At 32.2% G+C, this 15,139-nt stretch overlaps 3 protein-coding genes across 3 annotated transcripts; 2 read left to right on the forward strand and 1 right to left on the reverse strand.

The window, feature by feature from the left end:
* The first annotated feature begins 82 nt into the window (after positions 1-82).
* LOC107073447 (acyl-CoA Delta-9 desaturase) lies at positions 83-5,476 on the forward strand. The gene is made up of 6 exons (XM_015334095.2): positions 83-355; positions 2,873-3,047; positions 3,222-3,352; positions 3,726-3,931; positions 4,024-4,206; positions 4,376-5,476. Exons 2-6 carry the CDS (start codon positions 2,903-2,905, stop codon positions 4,632-4,634), a joined length of 924 nt encoding a protein of 307 aa, XP_015189581.1. The 5' UTR covers positions 83-355; positions 2,873-2,902; the 3' UTR covers positions 4,635-5,476.
* A 3,391-nt stretch (positions 5,477-8,867) lies between these two features.
* On the forward strand, positions 8,868-10,253 carry LOC149031030 (uncharacterized). Its single transcript, XM_089176923.1, has 2 exons — positions 8,868-9,127; positions 9,212-10,253. Exon 2 carries the CDS (start codon positions 9,217-9,219, stop codon positions 9,760-9,762), a length of 546 nt encoding a protein of 181 aa, XP_089033049.1. The 5' UTR covers positions 8,868-9,127; positions 9,212-9,216; the 3' UTR covers positions 9,763-10,253.
* A 152-nt stretch (positions 10,254-10,405) lies between these two features.
* LOC149031031 (uncharacterized) lies at positions 10,406-11,651 on the reverse strand. Its single transcript, XM_089177027.1, has 4 exons — positions 11,624-11,651; positions 10,665-11,173; positions 10,460-10,589; positions 10,406-10,413 (listed from the first exon to the last, which is right to left on the reverse strand). Exons 1-4 carry the CDS (start codon positions 11,649-11,651, stop codon positions 10,406-10,408), a joined length of 675 nt encoding a protein of 224 aa, XP_089033153.1.
* Between the last annotated feature and the right edge of the window lie 3,488 nt (positions 11,652-15,139).

The following is a 15,139-nucleotide window of genomic DNA, read 5'->3' on the forward strand; positions in this document are numbered from 1 at the left end:
TGCCCGGACCCCTTGCGGGGAGCACCTATCATTGTGGTGGTTTCGCGGGCAGTACCGTCCCTCGTGCGAAGCGCAGCAGTCCGGTCCCCCCCAAACCCACCACGTCGAATGTTGGCGGTGGTCCCAAGGACATTATTTCTGACGCCCGCGATCCCAAAGCCACGACAACGAGCAGGCATGTCCCCTCGTTCGATGTCGGAGAGCGGGGACTAGAACCCGCGAACTCCGGGTGAGAGTCAAGCGCTTAAAGATTGTTAAAATCAAGAAAGAAAATACCAAAAAAGTCTTCGTATCATTATGAGAGTATTATAATTTATCATTCGTTTTATTATTTTAAGATTTAAAAAAGATGTAGGTAAGTACTTTGAATTTTTCATTTATTTGTCACTACCGTAACATTGAAATTTTCAATTTTTGTCCTAGTTTTTTGTCTATTAAAGTTGTAGTAGAACTGCATTACTGGCTTAATTCTGAGCATAATTGGGGAACAATAGTACCCAAAACATAAGTTATAAAGCATTTTTAATTTTTAAAAATTTTGAGTTGTAAAAATCACAGTTATCTGAGAATCACCCATGTACTATGTTACATTCGTTATGTTTGTTTAAAAACATTAAATCTTAGTTTCCTGTTTTACAAAAAAGTTTTTTAAATTATATTAGGAATAACGTTTCTATTAACTCTCCATATTTGAATTTAAAATAAAGTGACTATATGAATGTAAATTAATTTTGCATATCTAATGTACACGTTAACACTGCTCGGACTTTAGTATTCCACGACTGTGTCGCATAAACCTTCAACTTCAACACGTGATTAAAAGTAGGAAGTGCGACCTGCCGTTTTTTACATCCAGCTAATACGAGTCTTACGAAAGACACTTACAGGCGATGAACTCTGACACCACGAGTTGAAATCCGTATCATATTAAGATAATGCGAAAACATTATTAATGCAAAGTTCACTCGTATATGAAAAGTGACCTCAACGAATGTCGAAAATATTTGTTAAATATTATTCGAAAACGTGCTACAACGCTATCAAAACAGGATTATTATTATTTAGATCTCTAGTGTATTTAATAAATTTTCGAGTACCCTCTTTCATAAAATATATAGAAACAACTAAGTAGTGCTAAATATTTTCACATCCTACAATATTATCACACATTGTTAAACAAAAAAAAGTAGACGAGTTTAGAATAATGATAACGAATAAACGGTGGTAAATCAATAGAAAAATGAACATATAGACGAATACACTACAAAATTTTTAGTGATTATTAATTTTTTTTTTAAATAGTTTTTTTTGTAGTCGGTTTTTTTTTGTTAAAATTTTTGTTTATTGAATTTTGCTGTTGTAATTTGCCTGATATTTTATATAGTGGTGTCAGTACAATATTTTCGATCTTTCTTGGTCTATTCTAACGTTGTAATAAATTCAGGATTATAAAATTTTTATTCTCATTTATTGATATCTTAATGAAAATTTGATACGGTTTATTTGTGACAAAACACATCCAATATATTTTTACCCAGTCTATTGATTCTTCATCAGAATTCTTTACCCTTTTAAAAATTGCGTCTTTAAATTATTTTGTTAGTACAAAAACTTTTTGTCTTATCTTATTTACAATAGAGTATTATCATATTTACTCGAAATATAAATTATCTCAAATGCTTTATTGATACATAACATAAAGTAGTACAATAACAAGGTACAACTAGAAAATAATAATTGACAAATAGAGTAAGACTACTTTCAAAATAAACTATTTCATCATTCCATTCATCAGCAAATTTTTTGTTACAAAATCTTAATGATTTTAAATATATTAGTGACGAATTGCTTCAGAATGAAAAAATCATGTAAAAATGTTACTATTACGGTGGTTAATTGGATTGTAGTGGTTAGGTTTCCGAAATCCTTACCCCAAGTTGATTGACCAATAGTAGCAGGGTTTATTTCAATCGTCTCATGTTATGGAATTCATTGGATGTTTTTTATCCCCACTTTCAAAACATTTTAATCCCTATGAAACAGATTAGTCCCCACCACTGAATTCTACGAAAAACCCCATGGTGGGGATGTGGTGGGCATATAAGGGTCTTACGTTCTCAACCTCCGTCTCAGATTTATTTGTACTTTCGTGTTAATATAACGCTAGTGAGTTTTATAATTTCTTGAAGTCGTTTCTTCTGCAGATATTTCAACATTCAATATTTTACACGGAAATTATCGAACCTTTTTCGACTAACTGTGTTCTTAGTTTTTAGGTATAATTTTGTTATTTATTTATTATTATTATTATTATTATTATTATTATTATTATTGTTAATTAGCATTAGGAAATCAAAAGTTTATTATCGCAAATATCAAATCTCGCCATTGTTCCCGTCCCTGAGCGCGACCCCTTAATCCGCGGTCTTCGTAGCTTATTTCTTTAAAATCACTTCTAATATAGATATAAATTATTCTAATAATATTTTTTCTTTTTAAATATTTAAGTGATTGCTATTTTGTATTATATTTGCAATATTTTTGTTATTCGTTATTATTCATATTTTTCGTTAAGTCAGTATAAACAGGGTTAATGAAAAGTATCAATCTTGACCACAAATTTCTTCAATTTCATCGTAAATAATGGTGTATTTATGTGATATGAACGTGAAATAGAAATAGAAAATTGTTCTAATCAAAAAAGTGATTTGATTATCTCTTCATAGCTGATCAGTAAGAAAATTTTTGGCAAATAAGCTTCCGAATAAAAAATTCTAAATTATAAGAAAACTATGAAAAATTTTGTTTAATTCTATTTATAAAAATAAAAAAAATAAAATCCCATTAATATGTTAATTATTATTTATTTTAGAAGAATTAAAAAACTTACTGAAGAATAAATATGCAGACGTCAGAAGAATTGAAAACCGAATATAAGTGGAACATTATATGGACAAATGTAATATTTCTTCTTTATATCCATATATGCTGCATATATGGATTATTTTTAAGTGTAACCGCACTAAATTTCTATACTATAATATTCAGTAAGTTATCACAATTATCGATTGAAATTATCAATCGCACAATGCCATGTATAATAGATTTATTCTATTATCATTGGCAGCGATTTATTGCAATTTTCATTTATAGTAACGAAACGAAAAATAAATTAAATTTTATTAAGAACAGTAAATAATAAACTCTTCTCAATTTTACAGTAATAATAGCAATGTATATATCAGGCTTCGGTACGACTGCAGGTGCTCATAGATTATGGTCACATAAAGCATACAAAGCTAAATGGCCGATGAGACTAATACTGATGATTTGCCAAACAATGGCGTTTCAAGTAAGTTCATTCACTTTTTTTATATTTTTATATATAAAAACAAATAATCGCACAAAAACTTGTTTCCATTTTATTCCGGTCAATCAAAAAACTCATTAATTGTGACAAAAAAGCGCTTTACATAACAATAAATATTATATACAGATTTGAAATATAAATATAAACTATAAATTATGTATATATATATATATATAATAAGTAATAAGAATCTAATCTAAATCAATTATTTCATTTGATAGAAAACAAACTCTTAAGAGAAACACGTTAAATTATTCTTTATGAGATGCAAATCAATAAAAAAAATGACACATATACGAGTAATCGTAAATTGTGCAATAATGCAAACAAGTTAATGAAATTTTTTATATTACAGAATAGCATTTATGATTGGGTAAGAAATCACCGGAACCATCACAAGTTCACTGATACGGATGCCGATCCTCATAACGCTAAAAGAGGATTTTTCTTCTCTCATGTTGGTTGGCTTATGCTAAAAAAGCATCCCGATGTTAAAATAAAAGGTGCTACTATAGATATGAGCGATCTCAAGAAAGATTGGTTGGTCGTATGGCAACGCAGGTAAATATCAATTACTTTAGAATATTTACTAATCATTTTTTGTCTTTATATTAAATAATCGATATTATTTCCTTGTATTTTTTTTTTATTAGACATTATAGAATTCTTATGCCATTGTTTTGTTTCATCATTCCTACGTTGATACCTATATATTTTTGGGGAGAGGGTTTGAGGAACGCTTGGTATGCCAATGCTACCAGATACGTCCTATCCTTAAACTTTACCTGGCTAGTAAATTCTGCTGCACATATTTGGGGCACAAAACCATATGATAGGTATGTAAACGTTTTCTTATTCTTTAACCAAATTAAATAAACTTTTCTTGCATTTGTGTGATAATATATTACCCCACCCCCTCCCTTCCTATTAAAATAGAATTGTTTCCTATATATATGTAAACACTTTTAATATAAAAATATTTATCAATATTTTCTCTTTTCGCAGTGTTATTTCCTCGACAGAAATCCCTGTTGTTTCATTTTTTGCTATCGGTGAAGGTTGGCATAATTATCATCACGTTTTTCCTTGGGATTACAAAGCTGCTGAGTTGGGAAACTACAAATTGAACTTAACAACGGCAGTTATCGATGGTTTTGCTAAAATCGGTTGGGCTTATGATCTCAAGAAAACCTCACAAGAAATGATTGAAAAGCGTGCATGTAGAACGGGAGATGGTACAAAGTATCAAAATATCAGAGATTAACACGAGCACAATCATAAAAATTTCATTTGGGGATGAATTGATCCTGATATTAATACTGAAGATGTTCAAAACGTAAGCATATTAAATAAAGTCGAATATAACGTATATAATAATAAATAATAATAATTTGTCTAATTTAACATTCATTTCTTAAACTGAGAATTTTTATTTCCTTTGAGAGCACTTTTTTCCTCTTAATTTATTATTACCTTTATTATTATTATTATTATTATTATTATTATTAACTGGTATTAGATACTGAAAGTTCAAACACAAAATAATGTACATGTGTAAAATAATGTAGTTTCTTTCTGATCAAACTTTTTAATAAGTTGTTTCTTATCCATAATATCTAAACCGATATATCGCAATATTTCAATATTAAGACTTTTCTTTTACAAAACTAATACATTTTAATAGCATAAGTATTCAAAGTATAATAATATATATTATGTAAATTGATATATTATAAAAACAATTATATTTCCTGCTAACATCGAGAATCAAAGTGGCCAAAACGTTTTCTTTGAGAAGAAAAATAATCTTTTAAGAAATTTAAATATTGTTAAAACTGACAAATTTGATTGTCCAAACGTAATTTTTATTTTTTTACAATAGAAAAAACTTAATCTCAACATATATAAATAGTATATTTTCAATGAAGTATAAAATTAAATAAATATAAAAATTTTAAAATATAAATAATTCTTCTTATTTAAAAAATGTAATGAAAAATGTAAAAAAGCGCATTACAAAATGTTTAGAATGCAATGAAGGAACATTAGAACAGTTATTGTAATAAAATATATTACTGATATATAAAACTTCAAATATCTCTTAAACTTTTGACATTTCGCTGACCTTCACCTTATATTTTTTAATGCTGAATAAAAAAAGGAATCGAATAGTGTAAAAAAAAATCTAGAGCTCCTTTTAAAAAATAAGTACAACTGCATCTAGCGGGAGCATCAAGGAATTTTCAAAAAAAGTATGGTCATAGAAAGGTGACATGTGATGCGCCATATAACTTTTTATTTTATGATTTTTTCTCTATTGTTTATTAAAAAAAAGGTATTACTCGTCCTCGTAACAAGAATCACCCTGTATACATGTTGAATAGCTAAAATGCATAACGACTGTAATATTTATATAAAAATATCAAATAAGAAACTTTTTTTTACAACCTACTTAATACACATTAAATCACTTCTCAAAAATCAAAAGTAGCATTTCTCTCTTAAATTTCAATTCTTTCTAATCTTTATATCTTTACATATATACAGCATAGTAGATATTATTCTCCCTCTCTCTCTTTCTTTCTCTCTCTCTCTCTCTCTCCCTCTCTCTATATATATATATGTATATTATATTATGTATATTAGGGTGGGTCAAAAAAATCAATTAATGATAAGGTATGAATTTTATTCTATTGGACTGAAAAAAAATAAAAAACTGCGATGCGGAGAATCTTCCTATTAAAATTAAGAGCTCATATTTGGTGAGAGTTGTTTTAAGATGTCTAGCAACCCATTTTTCCGTGGCACTTGTAAAAAAAAAATAATTGATTTTTTTGACCCGCCCTAATATATATATGTGGGATTCCCCTTCTCCTGTTAGTCTTCCTAAAGGATATCTAACAAGTAAAAAGGAAAGAATTCCGCGGTGTTATTAATAGGTTGATGTAGAAAGAAAAACCTCTCTTCACGGATATACAATATATTTAATATAAAGAAGTAAAAATACAGAGTGATGATAAAACGCCTTCTTTGCTCGGCTACTAAACGATGACTGCCTCTTGGTTTCTTTTCTTTAATCTACTTCTTTGTGCGACGCTCTCGCTATCGATATATATATATGTGTGTGTGTGTGTGTTTTTTTTTCTCCCTTAGGGGGGGGAATCCTCTTTACGGATTCTAGGCATAGCTGTTTGGCCTGGATATGTGGCGACTCGACGCAGCGTCATACTAAAACTCGACGCTGACGCCCCTACCCACTAAACCCTAAACCCCTTTCTCTTCTATCCTCTGATCCCCCATGGTACCGCCGTAAGGCATTTCTTCGCGGGGGGAGGAATTAGATGTCGCTCTTCCTTCTGGTGGCTAAGATGTTATTTCTTCCTTCTAGCTTCTGTCTTTTGCTCTTTTTCTCTCGATGGAACGCAGCTCTGTAAGCACTTCTGTGGCAAAAGTGTTCGTTGCATTCCAGGCAGCTTCTGAAGACAGCATTGCTTCTACGATTGACTCTGGTTGAATTGTCTTCTTCAGGATCTTCTCCAGCTCCTCACGTTGTTGATTGAAACGCGAGCACTCGAAAAAAACGTGCTCTGCATCTTCAGTGGCTCCGGGGCAGGACGGGCACTCCGGAGAATCGTCATGCCCTAAGCGGTGAAGATAAGCCCGAAAGCAGCCATGTCCTGACAACATCTGCGTTAGGTAGTAGTTGACCTCACCGTGATTCCGGTTCAGCCAAATGTCGATCTTTGGTATAAGACGATGCGTCCATCTACCCTTCTCTGCGGCATCCCACTGAGATTGCCATCGTGCGATGCTGTGCTGTCTTTGTTCCGTTCTGAGTTCTTCTACGCTCAGTGTTGTTGACCTCCTTCGTTGGTAAAGGTTCCGTCTTTCTTCAGCTAGGACTCTGAGAGGTAAAGTTCCAGAAATGACGCACACTGCTTCTTCAGATATTGTGCGGAAGGCGCAAGCTACTCTTAGGGCACTCAGACGATATACTGGTCCAGCCTTTCTCCATGCTTCTTGTAATTCTAGCGCATCGGCCCAAATGGATATTCCGTACGTAAGCACTGATGTGACTACAGTTGCCAACAGTAGTCTCCTGCTCTGCTATGTGTGTGTGTGTGTGTGTGTGTGTGTGTGTGTGTGTGTGTGTGTGTGTGTGTGTGTGTGTGTGTGTGTGTGTGTGTGTGTGTGTGTGTGTGTGTGTGTGTGTGTGTGTGTGTGTGTGTGTGTGTGTGTGTGTGTGTCAAAACAAAGGTTCGTGGCGTAATGTTGTTACGTCAGAGCGTTACTATGTCCGTTACAAAAAAAATCTTTCTATTTCTCCATTGGACGTCTTTGATGATCATGTAAGACAATCTGTGAAAAAATAACAAGACAAGCGACTAAGAGTTGTCGAAATTCGACAAAGAAGGCTAAGTACCACACTATCATTTATATTTATTTTTATTATTATAATTATTATAATTATAAATAACAAAACAATAGTAAGATTTTCGTCATTATTTTGAAAGGAGACAGGGTAATGCAGTTTATCTCTTGTTTTTTACACCTTTTAGTTTATGAAAAGTATTAAGTTGATACGCTGAGCATGGATAATTGAAATCTAAGTCATCTCTTAGAAGGGCATTTACACGGATTCAAAAAAAACAAACAAATATTTAAATTGAGCTCGCTATTGGAATTCGTAATTTTCTAGGAGCTCGCCCTTTTCAGTGGAACGAGTTGAAAGAGTAAGCATCTTAGTTTCTGGTCCTTACGACCTCTTGGAGTTTTTTATGCCATGGTTTTTCCCTCCAGGTGGAACGAACTTAAACTCCGGGTGTATAGCAGGTCGATGTGTAGTGTAGAGGATGCCATGGCGGTGTATGTCGCCTCTATGCCAACTGTGCATTACAAACACTATTTGATGCTGTATACATCCAACATATCAAAAATATATCAAAGATATAAGCAACTCGTTTTATTTCTTTAAATTGAGAACTTGCTTACTGTGTAATATGTTATGTATTATATGTCAACAATAATAAAACGTAAAATACATGTGTTACAAGTGAAACCTTCAAAAACTAAGTTTCGAGAGAATGAGACGCCCACCGCTACCTCCTTCGTCACCCGTTTGCCACCTCCGGGAGTGACGGAGGCGGGGTGACGGGGGCGGTAGCGAGGGGCATCTCATTCTCTCGAATCTTAGTTTTTGAAGATTTCACTTCTAACACGTGTGATCTGCACACATGTTATTTTAATGAAGAGATTATCACCTAATAAGATTTCAGAATATTAAGTGAAAAAAACTATTTTGGAATTATAATAATGCAAAAATGATCTCCTTTAGAAGGCGTTATTCTTAGACAAATAAAGTCACATTAAACCGTTGAATGTTGTCAACTTTAAAATGTTGTTTAGAATCCAAAATATTTATATTGCTTGAAGATATTGAAAAGCGTAGCAAGGACTCAAAAGGAATTATTCCTTCTCAGTCTTATTTACAGTTGAGTTCAAATAGGAATCGCTTAATAGCTGACAGGTAGTGAAAATATTATTGGTGCATATGTATTGTTAGCTTTATATGTTTTGTTAACTTTATAGAATTATTGTTTAAACTATTCTCTACCGTAAATACGAACTTTAATTCCTTCATTATATACTATACATTTAAACTGAGTATTCATATAATAAATATAAGACATTAATATTCTGGTCAGAATATTTACTTCGAAGGATATTACAAAAACACATAGTACTCATTGGAAAAAGGTAAGCGAAAAACTGTACCAAAAATTTCTAATCCATTTTAGTATTTTAAACAATAAAAAGATTTTAATTTTTGTTCAATATCAGGAGTAATGGAGAACTTTGCGTTGTTAATATTTGAAGCTGAAAGGTATATCTCGAGATTCAATCCAAAGAAGAAAAGTTTTCTTTTATGGCAAAATGAGTTTGAGTTTACACTCAATTTACTCAAAATACCAGATGATATGAAAGCTAGGTTTTTATTGAATATGATAGACCGTTCTGCTTCTTTAGCAATTATGAACAAAATAGCACCTGCTCACCCTTTAAGTCTTTCATACGATATGCTTATATCTACGTTAGAAATCATTTTCTCGCCTTATCAAGGGATAGATGCGGCTAATTTTCGTTTCTATATTCGAAATCAAATGACTTACGAAACTCCAATACTTTATGCTAAGGCTTTAGAACAGATTATTAGTAAACTCAATATTGGCCCTAATAGAGATTCAGTTTTGCTTGATAGATTTATAAAGGGACTTAAAAGTGAAAGCAGTAGACATCATTTGTTACAGATAAAAAAATTAACATTAAAACTTGCGATACGAATCGCTGAGCAAATAGATCATCACGAAATAGGAAGATGGAATAATTTATAGCACTAAAAATAGAACTAAAAAGGGACAAAAAAGCACCTGAATATAAAGAATTATTACAAGCAAAACAAGAGAATTTCGTAAAAATTAGTCATAAATTGTTAGTTTAAAATTAATTAGTTTTTACAAAAATATTTTTAGAATCAAAGAATGTCAAAATATTGCTAAATCCTCTACAAGCTTATTAATTTTTCATAACAAAAGATAATAACTTAAGGTAAGCTTAAAAACATCGACTCTATTTATAACCTATACAATTCGAAGATAAAAGAAGCATACGAAAAAGCTGGGTTTTTTTTGCAGAAAAAAATGCAGAACAATAACTAAATAGTTAAAAATTTTAATCAAGGATCCATATTATTATTATTTATGTATTCAAACTAAAGAGACACGAATTCGTTATTCGCAATGAACATTGAAATATAAAAAGTAATAATTATTCTACGAAACATTGTTATTATCATGTGTCCGTTTTCAAAATAATGACGCCATCATCCAACAGATTTAATATTGACGAATAAATTTTTAAAATTATTTTTTATTATTGTTATTATTGTTATTATTATATTCATTCTGGTTTAAATAGCCATTAAGACAGGATTCTACTTTATCCCGCGAAAACAATGGTATTTTTGTCAATTTTTTATTAGAAATCTAAAAAAGATATTGATGTAGGGTTTGTTGTACTTAATAAATATACTCTTAAAGTACATTAAACAATTTTTTTTATTTTTTTTATACGCTCTATATACATTGGAAAGGCCCTTGAATAGAACGCCTAAAAATAGACAAGCCTCTGCGCTGTTGAAAAAATCTTGAGATCGGATCATCTGAAATGAAAAAATCGAATAGTTTTATATTCATTTTTTATATATTTTTAATAGTTTTATATTTATTTTTATTACCTCTATAATTTTCAAAATTGGTTGACGATTGATTTCGTATTCATCACTGATCATCGGACACGAGTCAATGAATCTCTGGCCGTATTTCGAAAATGAAATATTGCCTTGGCACACGTTACACTGTATCCACTGCGATAGCAATGAAAAAAACCGAAAAAACTGTATCATGCTGTAGCCTGCGTTGCCTTTAATTTTCACATCGAAATCTGTATCTTTGGTTTTTTGCAATTTAGCTGCCGATGCACTCGCGTGAACAGTACCTCCATCGTAGGTGTGCTGGTTTCCTCGGAATTTACGCTGTTTGAATTTAGATCCTGGACGTCCACTTGTAGAACTGTAATGGTATGATTTCTTCGAGTCAATTGCAAAATTAGTACACTCGAAGATGTTGCTCTGTTGAATTTCGAGACACGACTGCTGCTCCAAATCTGTTGCTACAGTACTATAAAGTGTCGTTTGCACCAAATATATATAGTGAAGGACATATGCGGAAGAATACACTCCTAAATCTATTAACAGATTTTAACTAGATCTATTATAGATTCAAGGTAGGTGTTCAAAACCAAAGTTGATGAAAAAGGTGAGAAGCTTTAAAAGGCGAGACTCGTTATACGAGGTTTTAAAGATCGAAACGAGTACGATTTGAAAGAAACCTATGCACCTGTTTCTCGATTGTCACTGGTCAGAGCGTTATTTGCAATAGCAAATGCTTACGACCTTGATATGTGTCAATTGGACGTTAACACTGCTTTCTTGTATGGTGAGTTGGATCAATTAATTTATATGGAAATTCCGGTAGGACTTCTTCCTGAAGGTCAAGGGCCAAAGGATCAAATTTGCAAGCTTAAAAGATCGTTGTATGGCTTGAAAGTAAGTCCGAAGAAATGGAATGAAAAATTCACTGAAGTTGCACTCAAGATAGGGCTTGAGAAAAACTTAGTCGATCCATGCTTGTTCACCTGGAGAGATGGTAATGATTTTGTACATTTGCTTGTTTATGTTGATGACATAATAGAGATAGGTAATCATCCGGGTAAAATGTTAGAAATTAAAAATAAGCTCAAAGCTGAATTTAAAATGAAAGACTTAGGTGAACCGAAAGAATACTTAGGAATTAGAATTAGAAGAGATAGGAGAAATAAAATTTTGCGACTAGATTAGGAAAAACTTATTGACAAAATGCTTGAAAAATTCTTAGAAGGAAAATCCTATCCTAAGAGAACACCTATGGTTTCGAATCAAGTCCGTAATCGAGAAAGAATAGATCGGGAAGAAACTATTGCTGTACCACTGACAAAAGATTTTCCTTATAGAGAGGTCGTTGGAACATTGCTACACATAGTTAACGGTACAAGGCCTGACATGGCATACATTACTAATGTGTTGAGTAGGCATCAACTAAATCCAACTAAGAACGAATGGAATATGCTGCAGAGAGCAGTCAATTGAGTTGATAATAAAAGGAAAATGGTATCCAATAAATGTGTTCAGTGACAGTAAGTCAGCAATAGCGTGTGCGAAATCTAATGGCAATAATAAATTAAGGCACATGATCGAAAGGAAAGAACACTACGTTAGGGAATGCGTTAATTTAAATCTGGTTAAGTTAAACTGGGTTCCTTCGAATAAACAGATTGCTGACATTTTCACAAAGACATTAACCTTTAAAATACATAAATATCTTACAGATTTGATTATGAATAATTAAATTGTTATCTTCTTCCCATCCAGGGAATAAATCTTCTTCTTCGCAGGGCTAAGCTGTGTAACTGAGAGTTAACTAACATTTCGTGCCAAAGATTTGTCAAGTTAGATTAAATTTGTTTTGTATAAGTTCAATATAAACAAGTATGACAAGTTATTTGCTCATAGATTTTGTTTAATCTATTTGCGATTTTGATCACTTAAAGATGTTGTTGAATATATTGTATGGTTTAAATCATTTAAAGAGTCTATTAACTAGATGTTGTGGAGTATCGAGACATACCGGGAGGGAGTGTTAAGAGTAGCGTATATAAGAGACGTTATGTCTTCTCACTCCGCCGCCCCTACTCTTTACCCCTACTTCTCCTATGGGCCGCACAGTCCCTTAGTACAGGGCGCTATTGCGCCCTCTACTTATTCTGTATTCGGCCTAGCTCGAGGCTTGTTCAACAGTTCTTTCTTTTCACCGTTTTATAATAAATCTTACTTTTAATATTAACTCTGCGTTGTCTTATTTATCAGCCATACCTTAACATTATTATATTATATTAATTTTTTTAATTGTAAGCAAATTCCTATATTAATATATTTGTTGTTAATCCTTTTACGTGATTATATCTTTAGAGGAATTGTAAATAAAGCTATTGTGGGAGTAGGAGCGTTTGATTTATGTGCGTGTGCGGCGTGAAGAAGCTACAAGGGTACGTTGCCTGGTAGCGTAAACAGGGGGGAAGTTCGTGGTATGTTGAGTTGTAGCTATGAGAGAGCGTTCCCTGGCAGCGTAAATAGAGACAAACTTGTTGCCTGGCAAGATGTTACCACGAGAGAAAGTTGCTTAGAAGCCTAAACAAGGGAATGTTTGATATATAAGGGGAAACAAGGGAACGTGAGGGGAAAAAGAAGCGAGAACGATACGTGCGTGCGGAGGTGTCATCGAGTGTAAGAAAAGAGCGATTTATAAACGGGCGTTTTGCGAGCGATTAAGTGCTAAGGTGCGATTTCATGCTGACGCTTGACGCTAGCTTTGAGCGTCAAATTTAACCACATTATATAATTTCGATTGAAGTGCCATCTAGATAAGAAGTAGCGTCAAATCGGAGCGTCAAACTGCAGCGTCAAGCGAATAATGTCTGCGAATTATAAATACCAACGATAGATTTATCAGTGCCGCGAAATAATTCGACAAGCAGAAATTGATAAAATTAAACGAAGGAGAATCTTACTAGCTCTCACATATAATGAAATATATTTACAGTTAAGAAAAAAAAAGTATGCTAAAAAACGTTTTTGGATTCATCCGATATTTAAATTACGATCTGAACATGGATTTTTCAAAGCAGTATTTCCCACACTTTCTTCATTTTCTGATAAGTTTCAAAATTATTTTCGAGTATCTGCAATCGAATTTGAAGAATTGTTATACTTGGTTAGTCCGTTCATATCCAAAGAAAATATTGTTAGAGAATCAATCTCGGCAGCAGCACGAATGGCGATGACTTTCAGGTAAAATTTTGTTAAGATAAATTATTTACAAAAAATGATGATGACAAAGCTTATAAAATCATTTTTTATCAGATATTTAGCAACTGGTGATTGTTTAACTTCAATATCATACCAATATCTTGTTGGTTTCACAACAGCAACTAATATAATTACGGAGACATGCCAAGTTCTGTGGGATAGCCTCTATAAGGAAGTTTTACCGTACCCTTTAGAAACAACAGACTGGTTAGAAATTTCTAAAGAGTTTGATAGACAATGGCAATTTCCACATTGTATAGGAGCAATTGATGGAAAGCATATTCAAATACAGGTATAGAAATTAATTGAATTGACTTAAAATCTACAAGTTTAGTATGTTAAAATCAAAAAATGTAATCAAAATTTTTATTAGTGCCCTGACAATGCTGGCTCATCATTTTATAATTACAAAAATCATCACAGCATTGTTTTAATGGTCATTTGTGATGCTAACTATTCCTTTACATTTGTGGATATTGGTGCTTATGGTCGGCGAAGTGATGGTGGTATTTTTCGAGACTCGCAGATGGGGCAAAAATTTAAAAAAATGCAAATGAATTTGCCAAATCCTGAACAGTTGACTGTAAATGGAATGTCTTTACCATACGTATTGGTAGGTGACGAAGCCTTTCAGTTAACTAACTACTTGCTTCGACCGTATCCTGGTAAGGGTGGCTTTAATCAAGAACGCAACATTTTTAATTACCGTTTAAGTCGTGCACGGAGGACTATTGAAAATAGTTTTGGTATATTAGTAAACCGATGGCGAATATTTAAAAAACCAATTCAAGCAAGTGTTAAAAATACAATCAGCACAGTACAAGCTATTATAGTTCTGCATAATTGGCTTCGTAAAAATAATAAGGATAATACCTATATTCCATCAAACATAGATAATGAATTGGAATCTAATAATTTAACAGAAGAAATAAACAATTCAGCTTTTAAAAATGCATCAATTCTAGGAAACAATTTTAGCAGTCGATCTGCGGAGATGATTCGTGACGAGTTCTGTGATTATTTTAATGCGGAAGGAGCTGTTTCCTGGCAATATAATCGTGTTTAATCGTATTTTTATATTTACATTATTTATATATATTTTTACATACGAATTATTTATAAATGAAGATTGTAATTAATCCCTATGACGGTATTATTTTATTGTATGTGGTAACGATTAAAAAATTATTTTTCTTTTTAACTTTATTTCTAAGCATGCTAAATACTGTCTCTCTTTATTACGAACTAAA

This window comes from Polistes dominula, unplaced genomic scaffold, assembly GCF_049000335.1.
Source record: "Polistes dominula isolate Pdom_NZ unplaced genomic scaffold, Pdom_raw_medaka contig_12, whole genome shotgun sequence".
NCBI lineage: Eukaryota > Metazoa > Arthropoda > Insecta > Hymenoptera > Vespidae > Polistes > Polistes dominula.